This window comes from Neomonachus schauinslandi, chromosome 9 (genome assembly GCF_002201575.2).
Source record: "Neomonachus schauinslandi chromosome 9, ASM220157v2, whole genome shotgun sequence".
In the NCBI taxonomy this organism is placed as follows: Eukaryota; Metazoa; Chordata; class Mammalia; order Carnivora; family Phocidae; genus Neomonachus; species Neomonachus schauinslandi.
In genome coordinates this window covers 64,164,767-64,180,885 of record NC_058411.1, presented here as the reverse complement: position 1 = coordinate 64,180,885, position 16,119 = coordinate 64,164,767, and the positions used below count along the sequence as shown (strand labels likewise).

The window sequence follows — 16,119 nt, the reverse complement described above, 5'->3', positions numbered from 1 at the left end:
AATTTTTTATTCCTGTTGCACGAATAGGTAATGATAACTATGCTGCACTTTCTATCGGGTCAACAGCAATTATACAACATTTTTCTATTTAAGAGATGTTAAAATGTGTATGGAGGGGTAAGGGGGAAAGTGGAGGTGTATTTTAGAATCAATTAAAAACAGAAATATCTATGAAGATTAAATGGTAAGACATGTTAAATACCTAAAGACACTGGCTAGCACAGAGTTTCTGTGCTCAGTGAGTCGTACCTACTGTATCATTAGTAATAGCAGCTATCGCTCACTATACACTGACATATAATCAAGTCAGGTTAGTGTGAGATACAATTCATTTGGCTTCTTCTCTCACACCCAACCACTCATAACTGCAAAACAGTACAGATCAAAAGAAAATGGGTCAATAAAACTTTTTTTGTCATCCTTAGAAGCATCTTTCCCTTTAAAAACTAACCAATTAAAACTGACGGAATTTGACCTTGAAGAGAACACCTTTCCCAAGTTAGAAGCTAAGTTGTTTCCCCAAATTTTTGTATAGTGTAAAGATGACAATAACAGAAGCTACCATGTGAGCATCTACGATGTGTTGACTACTATACTATGTGTTTTTTATGTATTTTTTTCTAATTATAACAATAATCATGCTGTGAATGTATACACATTTAACTGAAAAAACTGCAAGTCAAACTGAAGAAACTTGCCCAAGGCCACACAACCATCTTGCTAATAAGCTGAAGCCTGAATCCAAGTGTGCCTGACTTAGCAGCAGACTAACACTGCACTGTGCCAAATTACTTCACATTATGAAGACTCTAGAGACCTAGATCATCCACACATTTGGTTCAACCCTTATCATTTGACTTCTCTGGACCTCCTCAATTTCTAACTATAAAAAGAACTTTCCAATGTCCTTTGCTAATCTGAGAATCAAAGATATGATTCTTCAGCAAATAAATTATTTGCTTTAATGATAAATAAAAACAACACAAATATGTACAAAATTATTTGGTGCCAAGAGTAAGAAATTGGAAAAATTGAAGTGTTTAGCAACAGGTAATTGGTTGAATAAATGTGCAGTATATCCACACAGGGCAAGAATACTGATGTAAAAAAGTTATACAAATACTAATAGGAAGAGGTCTTCAATATATAGTATTAAAGGAAAAAAATAAAGTATAAATCAGTTTATGCAATATGTTACATTTTGTATTAGAAAATGAGGGAATAAGCATATATCTTTTTGCTTGCATCTATGTTAAGAAACACTAAAAAAATAAACAAAACACGCTTACCTATAGTGAACAATGGGGAATGGAGGGAATGGAGATGGCATGGAAGCATGAGTTATCACAATAAAAGCTTTTATATCATTCTAATTTTGGAACCATGTAAATGTTAAATATTAAATTAATAATTTAAAAACCTGGATTTTACCTTTGCTACTTGAGGTCTTCCAAAACACGCAGCATAATGTAATGATGATGACCTCTGACCCCTATTAACATCAGCACCTCTTTCACAAAGAAATTCTACCTGTAAAATTATGAAGAATCATAAAGTTGCCTTATGAATAGTTCTATCTTTGATTTAAAACACTAGTTTTTATTTATTAGCTTACCATTTCCTGAGTTCCAAAAGCAGAGGCCCAGTTTAATAGAGTCTGACCCACATCATCCATAAAATTTACTTCAAAGGCTGGAAATTTGAAGGAGAAAAATAAATTTTTAAAACTCCAACAAAATAATACTGAACTTTTCTACAGTGGAAACCATTAAAAGATTGTTACTAATAATCACTACATACAGAGTCAATTTTAAACATTTAGTTCAACTCTACAGTAGTAAATAATCCACCAACAAATTCTGCTAAGAAAAGGTATTCTAAAATTTTTAAACCACCGAGGATTCACAAGGCATTAAGCCTTAAAAATAAACGTAAAATAAGGAAGAAAAAAAAAAAACTAAATATATAACACAATTTAACAGAGTACTAGTATCCTTAAATAAATAATTTCATTTACTAATTTAGTAGGCATTTACTCAGGTCTTACCATGCACCAGGCTGATAATTAGAGAGGAGAGGATACAGAAGAGGTTGGCCATTCTATTGGCACAAATGCTAAAAATACTGTCTAAAATACAGAAACTAGAAATTGCCCATATAATTCCTATCTCAGTTTTTTTTATATTTTAAAAAATATTTTCCGACCTCCTGTGTCAATTGCATCTATAAGCGCATCGGTATCTTTACTTCGAATACAGTCTATAAGCTGCCGATGTGAGCGCTCCCCAGAGCTATCCAATCTCCTAAGTCCTGGGATTCTGCCTGTAGATCCAGCACTAGACTTTGGCAAAGCTTTCCGTCCTTCAAATAATAGCACCAAGAGAAGGTCGACCAAACGCATGGTATCAAGCACACATCTTTCATCACCCTGCAATGCACTTTCAATTGAATCTGGAAGTTCCGACCTCAGGAGATCCTAGAAAGGGAAAGGGAGAAACGTTTAATATATTTGCATTACACAAAAATACTTTTACCGAAAGATTAAAAATCAAAGATTCAAAAACACTCTTACGTGTGTGACCACTGGAGAGCCTCTGCAAAGTGTTGAGAGCAGGCTTACAATTGTTGACACCTGATTACTCAATTTGGAATCTGCAGCTGTGGAGGGCGCTCCTGTAGTGCTGCGGCCTGGTTTACAAGCGGATGAAGGCCCTGAAACTGTACCACCAGCAGCAGCCATGCGAGATAACAGCTCCTCGGTTAATCCATGCTTGGCTAACGGAGCTGGGTCAACACCACGACGGGTAAATCGGTCAGCGAGCGATGCAAAACACCGAAGAGCTCCATCAGAAACCTAGTGATATCAAGAAAAAGCATATGGATAATAAAATTCACCTAAAAATGACTAGGGGCTGGTACTGCTAATTTCATTCCTAAGATTATAAGGCAGCTGTAGCAAAGATATAAGGCATATCATCTGTCTAGATTTTAACCCTGGCTCCACATTCTGCTAAAGTATGAACCAAAGATATTGCTTAACTGCTCAAGGCCTCAGTTCCCTTAGTTGTAAAATGGGGATAATAGTACCTATAATTCACTGTCCATGCTTAAATAAGATGATATATGTAAAGAAACGAGATGGACAGTAAAAGCTCAATAAGTGTTAACTATTATTATGAACAACTCTGCCAAAATAATCTATGAATATCAACCAAAAATAATTAACAGAATAGTAAAACGCATTTAAAAGTCAAGTTTTATTTTCTAAAGTATGCTAGTTAAAAAAACTTTACACGTAAGATATTTTAAATACTGTTATTTTACTTCAATGAGAACTATCTTTCAAAGTCAACAAAATTGTGCTGAATCAACAAACTACACTAAGTATAATGCAGCTTTAAAAATTATGTATTTCTGGGGCGCCTGGGTGGTTCAGTCGTTAAGCGTCTGCCTTTGGCTCAGGTCATGGTCCCAGGGTCCTGGGATCGAGCCCCACATCGGGGTCCCTGCTCAGCGGGAAGCCTGCTTCTCCCCCTCCCACTCCCCTGCTTGTGTTCCCTCCTTCGCTCTCTGTCAAATAAATAAAAACTAAAAAAAATCTTAAAAAAAAGAGAAAAAGAGAAAATGGAATTACCTCTAGTTCATCAACTGAAAAGTTCAAATAACAGTGTATCAAAGTTATAAGGACACTATAAAGTCACTTTTTGAATACAAAGTATAAAACAGTGATTTATTTACCTGATGATCTTCATGTTTTAATAAACTAGAAAGAGATTCCACACAAATTTCTAAAGAAGAATCTTGAGGTTCCATTTTGCCACAGAGTCTTGATACCACAGCCATGGCAGAGTGCAAGGTATCTTTATGAACCAAGTGTCCACTGTCACGAATGAAGGTAAGCACACAATTCAAACCACCAGCCTCAAAGACTGCTCCTGACTCACGAGTACATATCAGTTCTAACACCTACAACAGTAAATCAAAATTAACAAAAGAATACAGTAAGGCCAATTTTAATTTTCTAGCATCACAGAAAACACAATGTGCCCTCCAAATTTATTAGTAGCCACATTTTAAAAAGCACAACAAATTAATTTGAATATTATATTTAATTTAGCCCAATATATGTAAGGCATCATCATTTCAACGTTACCAAAGTTAAAAATTGATGTATTTTACATTCTTTAATGTATTTTTTAAAAGGTTTTTTTTTTAATAATTTTTTTTTTTTTTAGGGACGCCTGGCTAGCTCAGCCAGTTAAGCGGCTGCCCTTGGCTCAGTTCATGATCCTAAGGTCCTGGGATTGAGCCCCACATCGGGTTCCTTGCTCAGCAGGGAGCTTGCTTCACCATTTGCCTGCCACTCCCCATTTGTGCTCACACTTTCTCTCTTTCTGAATTAAAAAAATATATAGGGTTGCCTCGGTGGCTCAGTCGGTTAAGCATCTGCTTTCAGGTCAGGTCATGATCCCAGGGTCTTGGCACTGAGTTCCCCATCAGGTTCCTTGCTCAGTGGGGAGTCTGCTTCTCCTGTCCCTCTACCGTTTGCCCCACTTGTCTCTCTAGCCCTCTCTCTCTGTGTCAAATAAATAAAATCTTTAAAATATATATATATGTATTTACTTATTTTAGAGAGAGGGAGGGAGAGCATAAGCAGGAGGAGGGGCAGAGGGAAAGGAGAGAGAGAATCCCAAGCAGACGCCCCACTAAGTGTGGAGCCCCACACGGGGAGTGATCCCATGACCTGAACCAAAATCAAGAGTCAGATGCTCAACTAACAGAGCCACCGAGGTGCCCCATATTCTTTAATATACTAAGTCTTCAAAATCCCAAGTGTATTTTATCCTTATAGCACATCTTAATTTGGGGTAGCCACATTTGAAATGTCCTATATGGCTATCATATCAAACAGTGTAGGTTCAGATGGTGAAGCCGGCGTGGCAAGTTAAGCAACTAAAATAACTTAGCAGAAGTTTACAAAGTTCCTACACATGAAATCAATAAATAAATGCTTGCTATTACATTACTCATCATCCTCACACTTAATCTATGAATGTCAAAGCATGAAAAATTAACTTTCAGGGGCACCTGGGTCCTGAGATTGATTCCCACATCGGGCCCCCCCTGCTCTGCCAGGAGCCTGCCTCTCCCTCTCCCTCTGCCTGCCTTCCCCCTGCTTGCAGGTATGTGCGCTTGTTCTCTCTCTCTGTCAAATAAATAATTAAAAATTTTTTAAAAATTAACTTTTATTTTCCAAATTATGTTGATGTTTAAGGAGTTCGGGTAGAACTAAAGAGTTAATAGGGTCCACAGATCTTATAGGCATACCAGAAAATTTAGACTCTATTCTTTTTTTTTTTAAAGATTTTATTTATTTATTTGAGAGAGAGAATGAGATAGAGAGAGAGCATGAGAGGGGGGAGGGTCAGAGGGAGAAGCAGACTCCCTGCTGCGCAGGGAGCCCGATGTGGGACTCGATCCTGGGACTCCAGGATCATGACCTGAGCCGAAGGCAGTTGCTTAACCAACTGAGCCACCCAGGCGCCCAGACTCTATTCTTTAAGGTAGAAAAATGTAGGTTTTTTTGAGAAAAATGTTTTAAGCAGAAAAACAGTATGATCAGATTTCCAGTTAATAACTGGGAATGGGCCATAGGGAGAGTACAGAGGTAAATGCAAAAAAAAATTTCAAGCATTAATATTTAAGAGAGGATGAAAGCTTAACTAAGGCAATAACAGAGACAAAAGGAGATAAACTAGAAAATCATCATGTGTGGGGTGGAAAAAAGGAAAGAAAAGATAAAGCAGGCTTTCTGCTTACAGTGGGTAAATTTGATGCCAATTATCAAAATAACTGTATTTGTAGTAAAAGATCATGAATTCAGACAGCTATTGGAGTTGTCCAACAAGCCTTTGTATATGGAGTCTAGAACTCAAGAGAGAGGTCAGGTCTACAGATAAAGACATGAGGGCCATATAAAAGTGAATGGAATTGATGGTGATAGATGAGATTATCTAGGCAAAGTCATAATTTTAAGAAGGTAAGAAAAGAACCTTAGAAATTTAAGAATAAATTAATAACAATAATCTGCAAAGGAAACAGAAAAAGGGGGAGCAGGGTATAAAAGACAAGAAAGAGTTTGAAATAGTATGAGTCAATGAATAAAGAATGGAGTAAAATTACAGTCCCAGAGGAAACATGAAGTATTATGATCAAGAGAGTAAGACAGAGCGCACCTGGGTGACTCAGTCATTTGGGTGTCCAACTCTTGTTTTCAGCTCAGGTCATGAGCTCAGGGATGTGAGATCAAGCCCTGAGTCAGGCTCCACACTCAAGTGCGGAGTCTGCTTGAGATTCTTTCTCCTTCTGTCCCTCCCCCTGCTCGCATACTCACGCTCTCTAAAATTAATTAATTAATTTTAAAAAGAGAGAATAAGAGAAAAACAGCTCTAAACAGGAAAATAGATACCTCTTTGTCTGAGTCTAGAGACAAAAATAAATCTACAGGCACAGAGGCAGAAAATCAAGACATTAACACCTGTAACAGCAGCTCTCAAAGTGTGGAGAAGACATTTTCAAAGATCCTTTGAAGTTAAAGCTTTTTTCGTAATACCAATACCATGACAGTAATTATCTTTTTCATTCTCATTCTCTCAGGAGTGTAGGGTGGAATTTTTGAAAAGCTATATGTGATATAGCAACAGACTAAATGCAGAAGCAGATACGAGGATCCACCCAACTTCTTCTATTAAGCCAGACATTATTAAAGAGACATACAAAAATGCTTAACAATGCTACTATTCTCATTAATTTTCCATTTGTTCAGGAAATAATTTTTTCATTAAAAATGTACATTAACACATAATGAGTTTGTTATTTTCAGATAAATATATGTTCTAAATTTCTGTTTTAATATCTAATATAGTAAAGATAAATAGAGATAACCTACATAAACAAAGGCTCTTTGAGGGCCCCTCAATAATAAGACTTGTAAAGGGATCCTGAGACAGAAAGTTTGAAAACTGCTGGCCTACGGCAGCAAGAATCTTAACAAGAATGAAACAGGAATCATAAACAAAAAATCAAGGATAGTCTAAATGTTTTCATCAAGTAGTTTTAATAAATTACTGACCCAGCACTGGTGCTTTCAAAGTCACATAAAGTTTATAATTAGTCCCACCAGGAATAAAACAAAACAGCTACTCTAAAGGAAGTACAAAAAAATAGTTAAATCCATGGGCCCTCGAACCAGACTTCGTAATTTCAAACTCCTAACTTTTCGATCCTGGCTCTGCCATGAACTACTTGTACCACCACCAAGTTACTTAACCTCAGGATGCTTGAATTTTTTTCAAATAAAAAATAGAAATGCTGATATTAGCAGCACCCACCTCATATAAAGTTGTCATGAAGACTAAGTGAGTTAAAACATGTAAAGTGTTTGGCATAATGCCTGACTCTAATAATCAGTATTAGTTGTTGTCATTACTATTTTCATACAAAATCATTTTGGCTAAGAACAGGGATTACCTATCTCAAAAGCTACCAGGAACCCAAGAGCCAGCACAGAAGAGCATTATCAGTGACCTACAATTTCCTTCGAAGATAAGACTTCTTTTCCCAAGCTATAAGGGATCCTCTTTGGTGCCACAAGGACCATGACTTCCACTGTTGTCAACCACTCTCAATAAAGTAAAAATAATGAAAGAATTTTCTTTTTTTAGCAAAATATATTTTTTATTCTCTAGTGATCTTCAAATGGGCCAGTAAATAATTAAGACTTACCTTTACACATTGTTCAGCTAAGTCTCGGCTAGTCCTGTTATTAAGCTCGACCACAACTAAACGATTACAAAGTGCTTTTATAGCTCCATCAACCCCAACAATCCTTCGGGTGCATTCTGCAGATACATCCAGATAGTATGTGATGGCACGGGCTGTCACCTCTAACACATTGTCTGGAGCACTTTCATCAAGAAAAATTTTGCAGAGGGCTGGTAAGAAAGTGCGAGGAGGACATCTGTAGTGAAAGAAATCATATTATACCACGGATTACTAAATTCTTCACATCAAAAATTAATAAAGTAACAAGTAAAAACTGTAACATATTACATCACATTCAATACTGTGTCTGCATCTGTATTAGGCAGTATTTCTCACATTGCTTTTGTTTCCAGAACAATACTCACATGCTAATTTCATAACTGCTGAAAATATCAAGTTACCAACAGTTAAAGGTAGCAGCATTAACTTGAAACCATGTTTAAAAAAAACATTCCTGGGGCACCTGGGTAGCTCAGTCATTAAGCGTCTGCCTTCAGCTCAGGTCATGATCCCAGGGTCCTGGGACAGAGCCCCGCAACAGGACCCCTGCTCCGCGGGAAGCCTGCCTCTCCCTCTCGCACTCCCTCTGCTTGTGTTCCTGCTCTCACTATCTCTCTGTCAAATAAATAAATAAAATCTTTAAAAAAAAAAAAAAATTCCTATTCAATACTCAGCTCAAACATCAACTGCTCTGTAAAACCTTCCCTAACCTCCCCAAATCACTAAGTGGTACTTTCATGTTCCTAAAACCTCATACAAACAGTGCCCACACTATTTAATCTACCACTTTATTTCCTTATTTACATTAAAATGTCCTGAAGGCCAGGGACATTGTTCAATTAATGTTTTATTAGAACAAGTGCTGATCTGGGGTTTAATAGATAAGGATAAAACATACAACAACTTTGTAACCTTTGTGGTCCTGTTTCCTCATTTGTAAAGCAAAGATAATATCTAAAAAGTACCAACTTTATATGGATGATATGAAAATTAAATAAAATTATATATATTAAACACTTAGCTCAGTATACTGGCACCATACTGAACTAACTAACTTTAGTTCTCCTTACCGCCTATGAATAGTCTAATGCCTGCTATATAATCAAAAGCAGAATTTGTGAGGTACCAATAATATCCTTTATATTTTATCAACACTTAAAATATGAAAGACTATGATTTACATTTAGTAGAAATCTCAATTATCTGGCATAAAATACATTATTCTAACTTCTCTGCACAAACTAAGCTTTAAATAGGCTACAGATAACACAAAAGGTAATACTCTAAACGTATTAGTGGAATTCTTTTTCCTCCAAATTTTAGTGTATATATCTTAGTAGCTTTAAAAAGCTGTGTATTGGGACACCTGGGTGGCTCAGTCGGTTAAGCATCTGCCTTCTCTCTCTCCAACCCTCCCCCAACACTCACACACACACTCTCTCTCTCACACATAAATAATAGATCTTTAAAATAAAAAAAAGGGGCGCCTGGGTGGCTCAGTCGTTAAGCGTCTGCCTTCAGCTCAGGTCGTGACCCCAGGGTCCTGGGATAGAGCCCCACATCAGGCTCCCTGCTCGGCGGGAAGCCTGCTTCTCCCTCTCCCACTCCCCCTGCTTGTGTTCCCTCTCCTGCTATGTCTCTCTCTGTCAAATAAACGAATAAAATCTTTAAAGAAAATTAAAAAAAAATAAAGCTGTCTCTTCAGTTGTCGATTAGGGGTATTTTCCCTCTTCTTATCTTTTTTTTTAAAGATTTTATTTATTTGTTTGTTTATTTAATGACAGAGAGAGAGCACAAGCAGGGGAAGCAGCAGGCAGAGGGAGAGGAAAAAGCAGGCTCCCTGCTGAGCGTGAAGCCTGACCCAGGGCTCCATCCCAGGACCCTGGGATCATGACCTGAACCAAAGGCAGATATTTAACTGACTGAGCCCCCAGGTACCCCAAGAATAAACTTTTATTTTTTTTTTAAAGATTTTACTTATTTATTTGACACAGAGAGACACAGCGAGAGAGGGAACACAAGCAGGGGGAGTGGGAGAGGGAGAAGTAGGCTTCCCGCCGAGCAGGGAGCCTGATGCGGAGCTCGATCCCAGGACCCTGGGATCACAACCTGAGCCGAAGGTAGGCGCTTAACGACTGAGCCACCCAGGTGCCCCGAATTAATAAACTTTTAAAATTAAACACAGAATTCTTCAAATCCCCACCAAGAAAATACAGAAGAACCTAAAGCTGTATGTATATACACACAGACAAGCACTTCAGGCTATAGAGAATCTCTAATTAGAATCACAAAAAATTTACTCCAAAATAAATTCAATCATTCATATTTTATTTCTGTATTTCTAATACAGACCTTATTTCCATATGAACACACAATGGAGGCAGATACAAAACTATGCTGGGCATACATTAGCATCATTTTAAAATCTCCATTCCAGGGCGCCTGGGTGGCTCAGTTGGTTAAGTGACTGCCTTCGGCTCAGGTCATGATCCTGGAGTCCCGGGATCGAGTCCCACATCGGGCTCCCTGCTCAGCAGGGAGTCTGCTTCTCCCTCTGACCCTCCTCCCTCTCATGCTCTCTGTCTGTCATTCTCTCTCTCGCAAATAAATAAAATCTTAAAAAAAAAATCTCCATCCCATTTTCCCTTAAAATATAAAAATCAAAATTCACTAACTTACTCATTCATTCCTCCAAGGATTGAAAACTTATTACATTATCTTCAGTTAAATTTTCCTACAATGAACTCTAAAGTTCAAAAGAATCAAAAATCACAAGGTCTTGGGGCGCCTGGGTGGCTCAGTTGGTTGAGCGACTGCCTTCAGCTCAGGTCATGATCTTGGAGTCCCTGGATCGAGTCCCGCATCAGGCTCCCTGCTTGTCAGGGAGTCTGCTTCTCCCTCTGACCCTCCCCCCTCTCATGTGCTTTCTCTCTCTCTCAAATAAATAAATAAAATCTTAAAAAAAAAAATCACAAGGTCCTCTATCAAAAGCAATACCATTTTGAAGATGGTTATAAGAAGATAATTATAAACAAACACACTGGGTCAGACTTCAAAAAATAATTAAATATTATCTGCAACAGATTAAGAAAACTTTGATTTCCTCTTATATGAACTGTTAAGTCAAGAGCTCAAAAAAGTTATCAGGCAAAAATGTATATACAAAGATGGTCACAGTGACATGAACCATGTATCTAATAACAAGGGCATGATTAAGTATATGACACATCCATATGACAGATTATACAGGTTTTATGGAGGTACTTACTAAAAACATATTGTGATACAAATATTGTTTAATAAAAATATTAGATAAAAAAACCCATATCCATTACGGTGTTCACCGTGTTAAAATATACAGAGAAAAAACTAGAGGAAAAAGTTAAAATGACTTATTACTAGATAATGCAATTACAGGTAATTTCTCTAAAAACTTCTCTACACGTTTCTGATTTTTCCAAATTTCTCATTCTCTAAACTTCTCATTCTCTAAGTTTTCTGATTTTTCCAAATTTCTGAAACAAGTGTATTTTGCAATTCCCAGAAAATAAATTTAAAGTTTGGGGCAAGTGAACTACAGTAAGTTTATTATACCCTATTTCTCCCAATGATTACAAACAAAAACCTTGGACAAAAAAAAGCAACTATCTGAGGACTCTGAAAAGTACACAGAAGATGGACTGGGGAAGGAAGTCAAAACTAAGTAAGGACCCATAATGGAAGTGAGTTTCAGGGGCTTTTTTCCTTTCCTCTTTTCTTTTCTGGTTTGATCCGTTGATGGGTCAAGTCTTCAAACTATGTAGCAGGAACACAGAACATAAACTCAGAGAAAACCAAGAAAGAGGGTCTCTGTGAGCCAGAGAGTATGGGGAGAAACCCTGGGGCTTCTTATTCCCTGCCTGGCTCCCAAGGCTAGCCTCAGAGTTAAGCCTCACACTAAACCCTGAGTGACACATGCACAGTGCAGTAAAGACGGCATGAGCATCTAAGGCACTGGAAAGAACTGGGAACTAAGAAAAGGAGCCTGTATGGTCAAAAGAGCATGAGAAGAATCCTGTTATCTTCTCTTTTTCTCTCACTACTTTCACCTTGGGGGCAGTCTAGTCTAGTCCCAGCACAAGGGGGAAGAAGAGTGGAGGGGGAGGTAGGTGGGAAGAAATGTAGCTATAACATCACGAAAGCCCCAGTTTTCTAGCTAGAACACCAGTAAAAAAGGGTTCCAGGTAGCCAAAAGATAGGGGAAATCTCAGAAAAGAAAGAGCAAAAAAGGATCCCCAACACAAGTCCTAAGCTCGCCTCCAAACTGCTCTGTGAAGGACAGAGCTGAAAAACAGCAGCAAAGACTTTGACAACTGAACTATGATATAATCCACCACCAAGTCCCAGATTATACTCTGAATGACACATGTACAGAGTAGACCCAAATACCGTACAAAAGCTACAAAATCACTAACACTGGAACCACCACCCACAGAGGGCAAGATAGAACTTGCAATCTAAATCTAACCAGAATGACTGCATGCCAACACAAAATCAACATTATCTCCAGAGGATTGTTATAAAACCCAGAGTCTCACAATATCCCAAATATCTAAGATAAAATCCAAAATAACTTGAAACAGGGGTGCCTGGCTGACTCAGTCAGGACAGCATGTGACTCTCAATCTCAGGGTCATGAGTTCAAGCCCCACGTAGGGCAGGGAGCCATAAAAAAACTTGAAACACAAAGAATCAGTACAATCTGATCTATCCAACTCAAGAAAAAGACAGTCGGGTGCCTGGGTGGCTCAGTTGGTTGAGCATCTATTTGACTCTTGATCTCAGCTCAGGTCCTGATCTCAGAGTCGTGAGTTCAAGCCTCACACTGGGCTCCACAATACACAGGGAGCCTCCTTGGGGAAAAAAAAAAGGGGGGGCAGTCAACAGATACAAGCCTGAGACAATCGATGTTAAAATATGGGGGGGGGCAGGGAGAAACCAAAGCAAAGCAAAGCAAAGCAAAAAAAAAAGAAAAGAAAAGAAAAAATTATGAGAGAGGATTCTCAATTAGTTATTGTAACTATACCCTATGAGGTAAATGTGAACATTCTTGAAATGATTGGAAACAGAAGTTTTCAACAGAGAAACAGAAAGCATAAAAAAGAATCACATGAAAGTTTTAGAAATAAAAAGTACAGGGGTGCTGGGTGGCTCAGATGGTTAAGAATCTGCCTACATCTCCTGTCATGATCCCAGAGTCCTGGGATCAAGCCCCACGTCAGGCTCCCTGTTCAGTGGGGAGTCTGCTTCTCCCTCTCCCTCTGCATCTCCCCCTGCTTGTGCTCTCTCTGTCTCAAATGAATAAATAAAATCTTAAAGAAAGAAAGAAAGAAAAAGAAAGAAAAGGTACAATATGTGAGTGGGGGGAAAACCTCACTAAATGGGCTCAAAAGCCATAAAAGACAGTCAGTGAGCTTGAAGACAGGTAATAAAAATTATCCAATCTGAAAAACAGAGTGAAAAGACTGGGAGAAAAAAGTAAACAGTGTTAGGTGTCTGAGGGAACACATCAAAAAGTGTAACATTTGTGGACTGGAGTCCCAGAAGAAAAGGAGAAAAGAAAATGGCTGTAGAAAATAGATTTGACAAAAAAATGCTCCAAATGTGGTGAAAGGCATACAGATTCAAGAGCTCAGCAAACTTCAATTAAGACAAATTCAAAGACAACCAGGCACAGGCAAATCACAATCAAACAGCAAAAATCCCCACAAAAGTAAATTTTTAAAAAAATCTTAAAAGCAGCATGAGGAAAAGCAACACAAAGAAACAAAGGTCAGAATAAATGCAGATTTCTCATCAGAAACCATAAAGGCCAGAAAACCATGGAACAGCATCTTTAAAGTGCTGAAAAAAATTGTCACCCCAGAATTTTATATCCAGCAAAAATACCTTCACAGCACAAATAGAAAATAAAGACATTCTCAAATGAAGAAAAACTAAGAGAATTAATCACCAGCAGACTTCCCTAAAAGAAATGTTAAAGAGGGGAGCGCCTGGGTGGCTCAGTCGGTTAAGCGTCTGCCCAGCTCAGGTCATGATCCCGGAGTGCCAGGATCAAGCCCCACATAAGGCTCCCTGCTCAGTGAAGAGTTTGTTTCTCCCTCTCCCTCCTCCTCCCTCTCTCTTTCTCTCAAATAAATAAATAAAATCTTTAAAAAAAAAAAAAAAATGTTAAAGAGGGGAGCCTGGGTGGCTCAGTCGGTTAAACGTCCAACTCTTGATCTTAGCTCAGGTCTTGATCTCAGAGTCCTGAGTTGAAGCCCCATATTGAGCTCCACACTGGGTGTGGATCCTACTTTAAAAAAAAAAAAAAAAAAAAGAGCAGCACCTGGGTGGCTCAGTCGTAAGGCATCTGCCTTCAGCTCAGGTCATGATCCCAGGGTCCTAGGATCTAGGCCCGCATTGGGCTCCCTGCTCAGCGGGGAGCCTGCTTCTCCCTCTCCCACTCCTCCTGCTTGTGTTCCCTCTCTTGCTGTGTCTCTCTCTGTCAAATAAATAAATAAAATCTTTAAAAAAAAAAAAAAAAAGAAAGAATGAAAGAAAAGGGCACCTGCGTGGCTCAGTCAGTTAAGTGTCTGCCTTCGGCTCGGGTCATGATCCCAGAATCCTGGGATCCAGCCCATAAGGCTCCCTGCTCAGAGGAGAGTCTGCCCCATGTTCTCTCTCTGCTCTCTCTTTCAAATAAATAAGTAAAATCTTAGAAAAAAAGAAAAAGAAATGCTGAGAAAGTTCTTCAAAGTTAAAGAAAATGATACCAGAGACATACATGGAACTTCAGGAATGAAGGGAGAACAACAGAAGTAATAAATATGTAAGTAAATGTAATAGATTATTTTTCTCCTCTTAAACTGACTTTTGAAAGCGAAAATTTTAAGACTGCATCTTGATATTTTCCATGTATGTAGACTTAAAACAACAAAAGATAAAGGGATCTACATAGTTGTAAGGCTTCTTCATTTTAAATGGTAAAACACTAACTCTTAGTTAAGTAATTAATCTTAATTAATTCCCAGAGCAACCATTAAAAAAATATAAAGAGAGCCAAAAACCAACAAGCAAGTTAAAATAGAATGCTACAAAATATTCAAGTAATTCGAAAGGCAGGAAAAAACAGAAAAAAAGAGAACAAAAAGTAAAATGTTACACATATATCCAAACACACCAAAAATTACATTAAATGTAAATGGTCTAAACTGACCAATTAAAAACAGTCAGGTTGGACTAAAAAAAAACAAACCAGGCTGGATTAAAAAAACACAAGCCAACCATGTACCGTCTGCAAGAAACCCACATTATATATAATAACATAGATTGGTTAAAACTGAAAGGATGGAAGAAAAGATATATCAAACAAATACTATCAAAAGAAAGCCTGAAGGGCACCTGGCTGGCTCAGTCAGTGAAACATGGGACTGCTGATCTTGGGGTTGTGAGTTCGAGCCCCATGTCGGTACAGAGATTACTTAAAAATAAAATCTTTAAAAAAGGGGTGCCTCGCATTCTGCATGGAGCACTGGGTGTTATGCACAAACAATGAATCATGGAACACTTCATCTAAAACCAATGATGTAATGTATGGGGATTAACATAAGAATAAAAATAAATAAATAAATAAAAGATAAAAAAAAAAAAGGGGGTGCCTCGGTGGCTCAGTCATTAGGCATCTGCCTTCGGCTCGGGTCATGATCCCGGGGTCCTGGGATTGAGCCCTGCATCGGGCTCCCTGCTCGGTGGGAAGCCTGCTTCTCCCTTTCCCACTCCCCCTGCTTGTGTTCCCTCTCTCGCTGTGTCTCTCTGTCATATAAATAAACAAAATCTTTAAAAAAAAAAAAATCTTAAAAAAAAAAGAGAGAGAAAAAGGCAAGCAAGCAAGCAAGCTTAAGTGGCCATAGTTATGTAAGACAAAATAAACTTCAGAACATGGAAAATTACCAGAGCTAAAAAGAGACTTTTCATAATGATAAAGCATTGATTCACCAAGAAAACTTAACAATCCTTTTAAAGTCATCTAACAAGGCTTCAAAATACATGAAAAACTGAGATAACTGAAAAGAAATAGATAAATCTACAATTACACTTGGAGACTTCAACACCTCTCTTTCAGTAACCTATAAAACAAATAGAAATCAACAAGGATATAGACTGAACACCACTATCAATCAACCTGACCTAATTTGACACTTACAGAACATTCCTCCCAAACAAGAGCAAAATATACATTCTTCTCAAGTGCATGTGAATGGTTCACCAAAACTA

At 38.0% G+C, this 16,119-nt stretch overlaps 1 protein-coding gene across 1 annotated transcript in view; it reads right to left on the bottom strand.

The window, feature by feature from the left end:
* HECTD1 (HECT domain E3 ubiquitin protein ligase 1) overlaps positions 1 to 16,119 on the bottom strand; it is a 90,687-nt gene that overhangs the window by 59,225 nt on the left and 15,343 nt on the right. Inside the window, exons 3-8 of the mRNA XM_021695579.1 lie at positions 7,786 to 8,020; positions 3,739 to 3,966; positions 2,573 to 2,854; positions 2,206 to 2,476; positions 1,616 to 1,692; positions 1,432 to 1,530 (exon numbers count right to left, since the gene is read on the bottom strand). Coding sequence (XP_021551254.1) covers positions 1,432 to 1,530; positions 1,616 to 1,692; positions 2,206 to 2,476; positions 2,573 to 2,854; positions 3,739 to 3,966; positions 7,786 to 8,020 — 1,192 coding nt within the window. The remainder of the gene's footprint in view (positions 1 to 1,431; positions 1,531 to 1,615; positions 1,693 to 2,205; positions 2,477 to 2,572; positions 2,855 to 3,738; positions 3,967 to 7,785; positions 8,021 to 16,119) is intronic.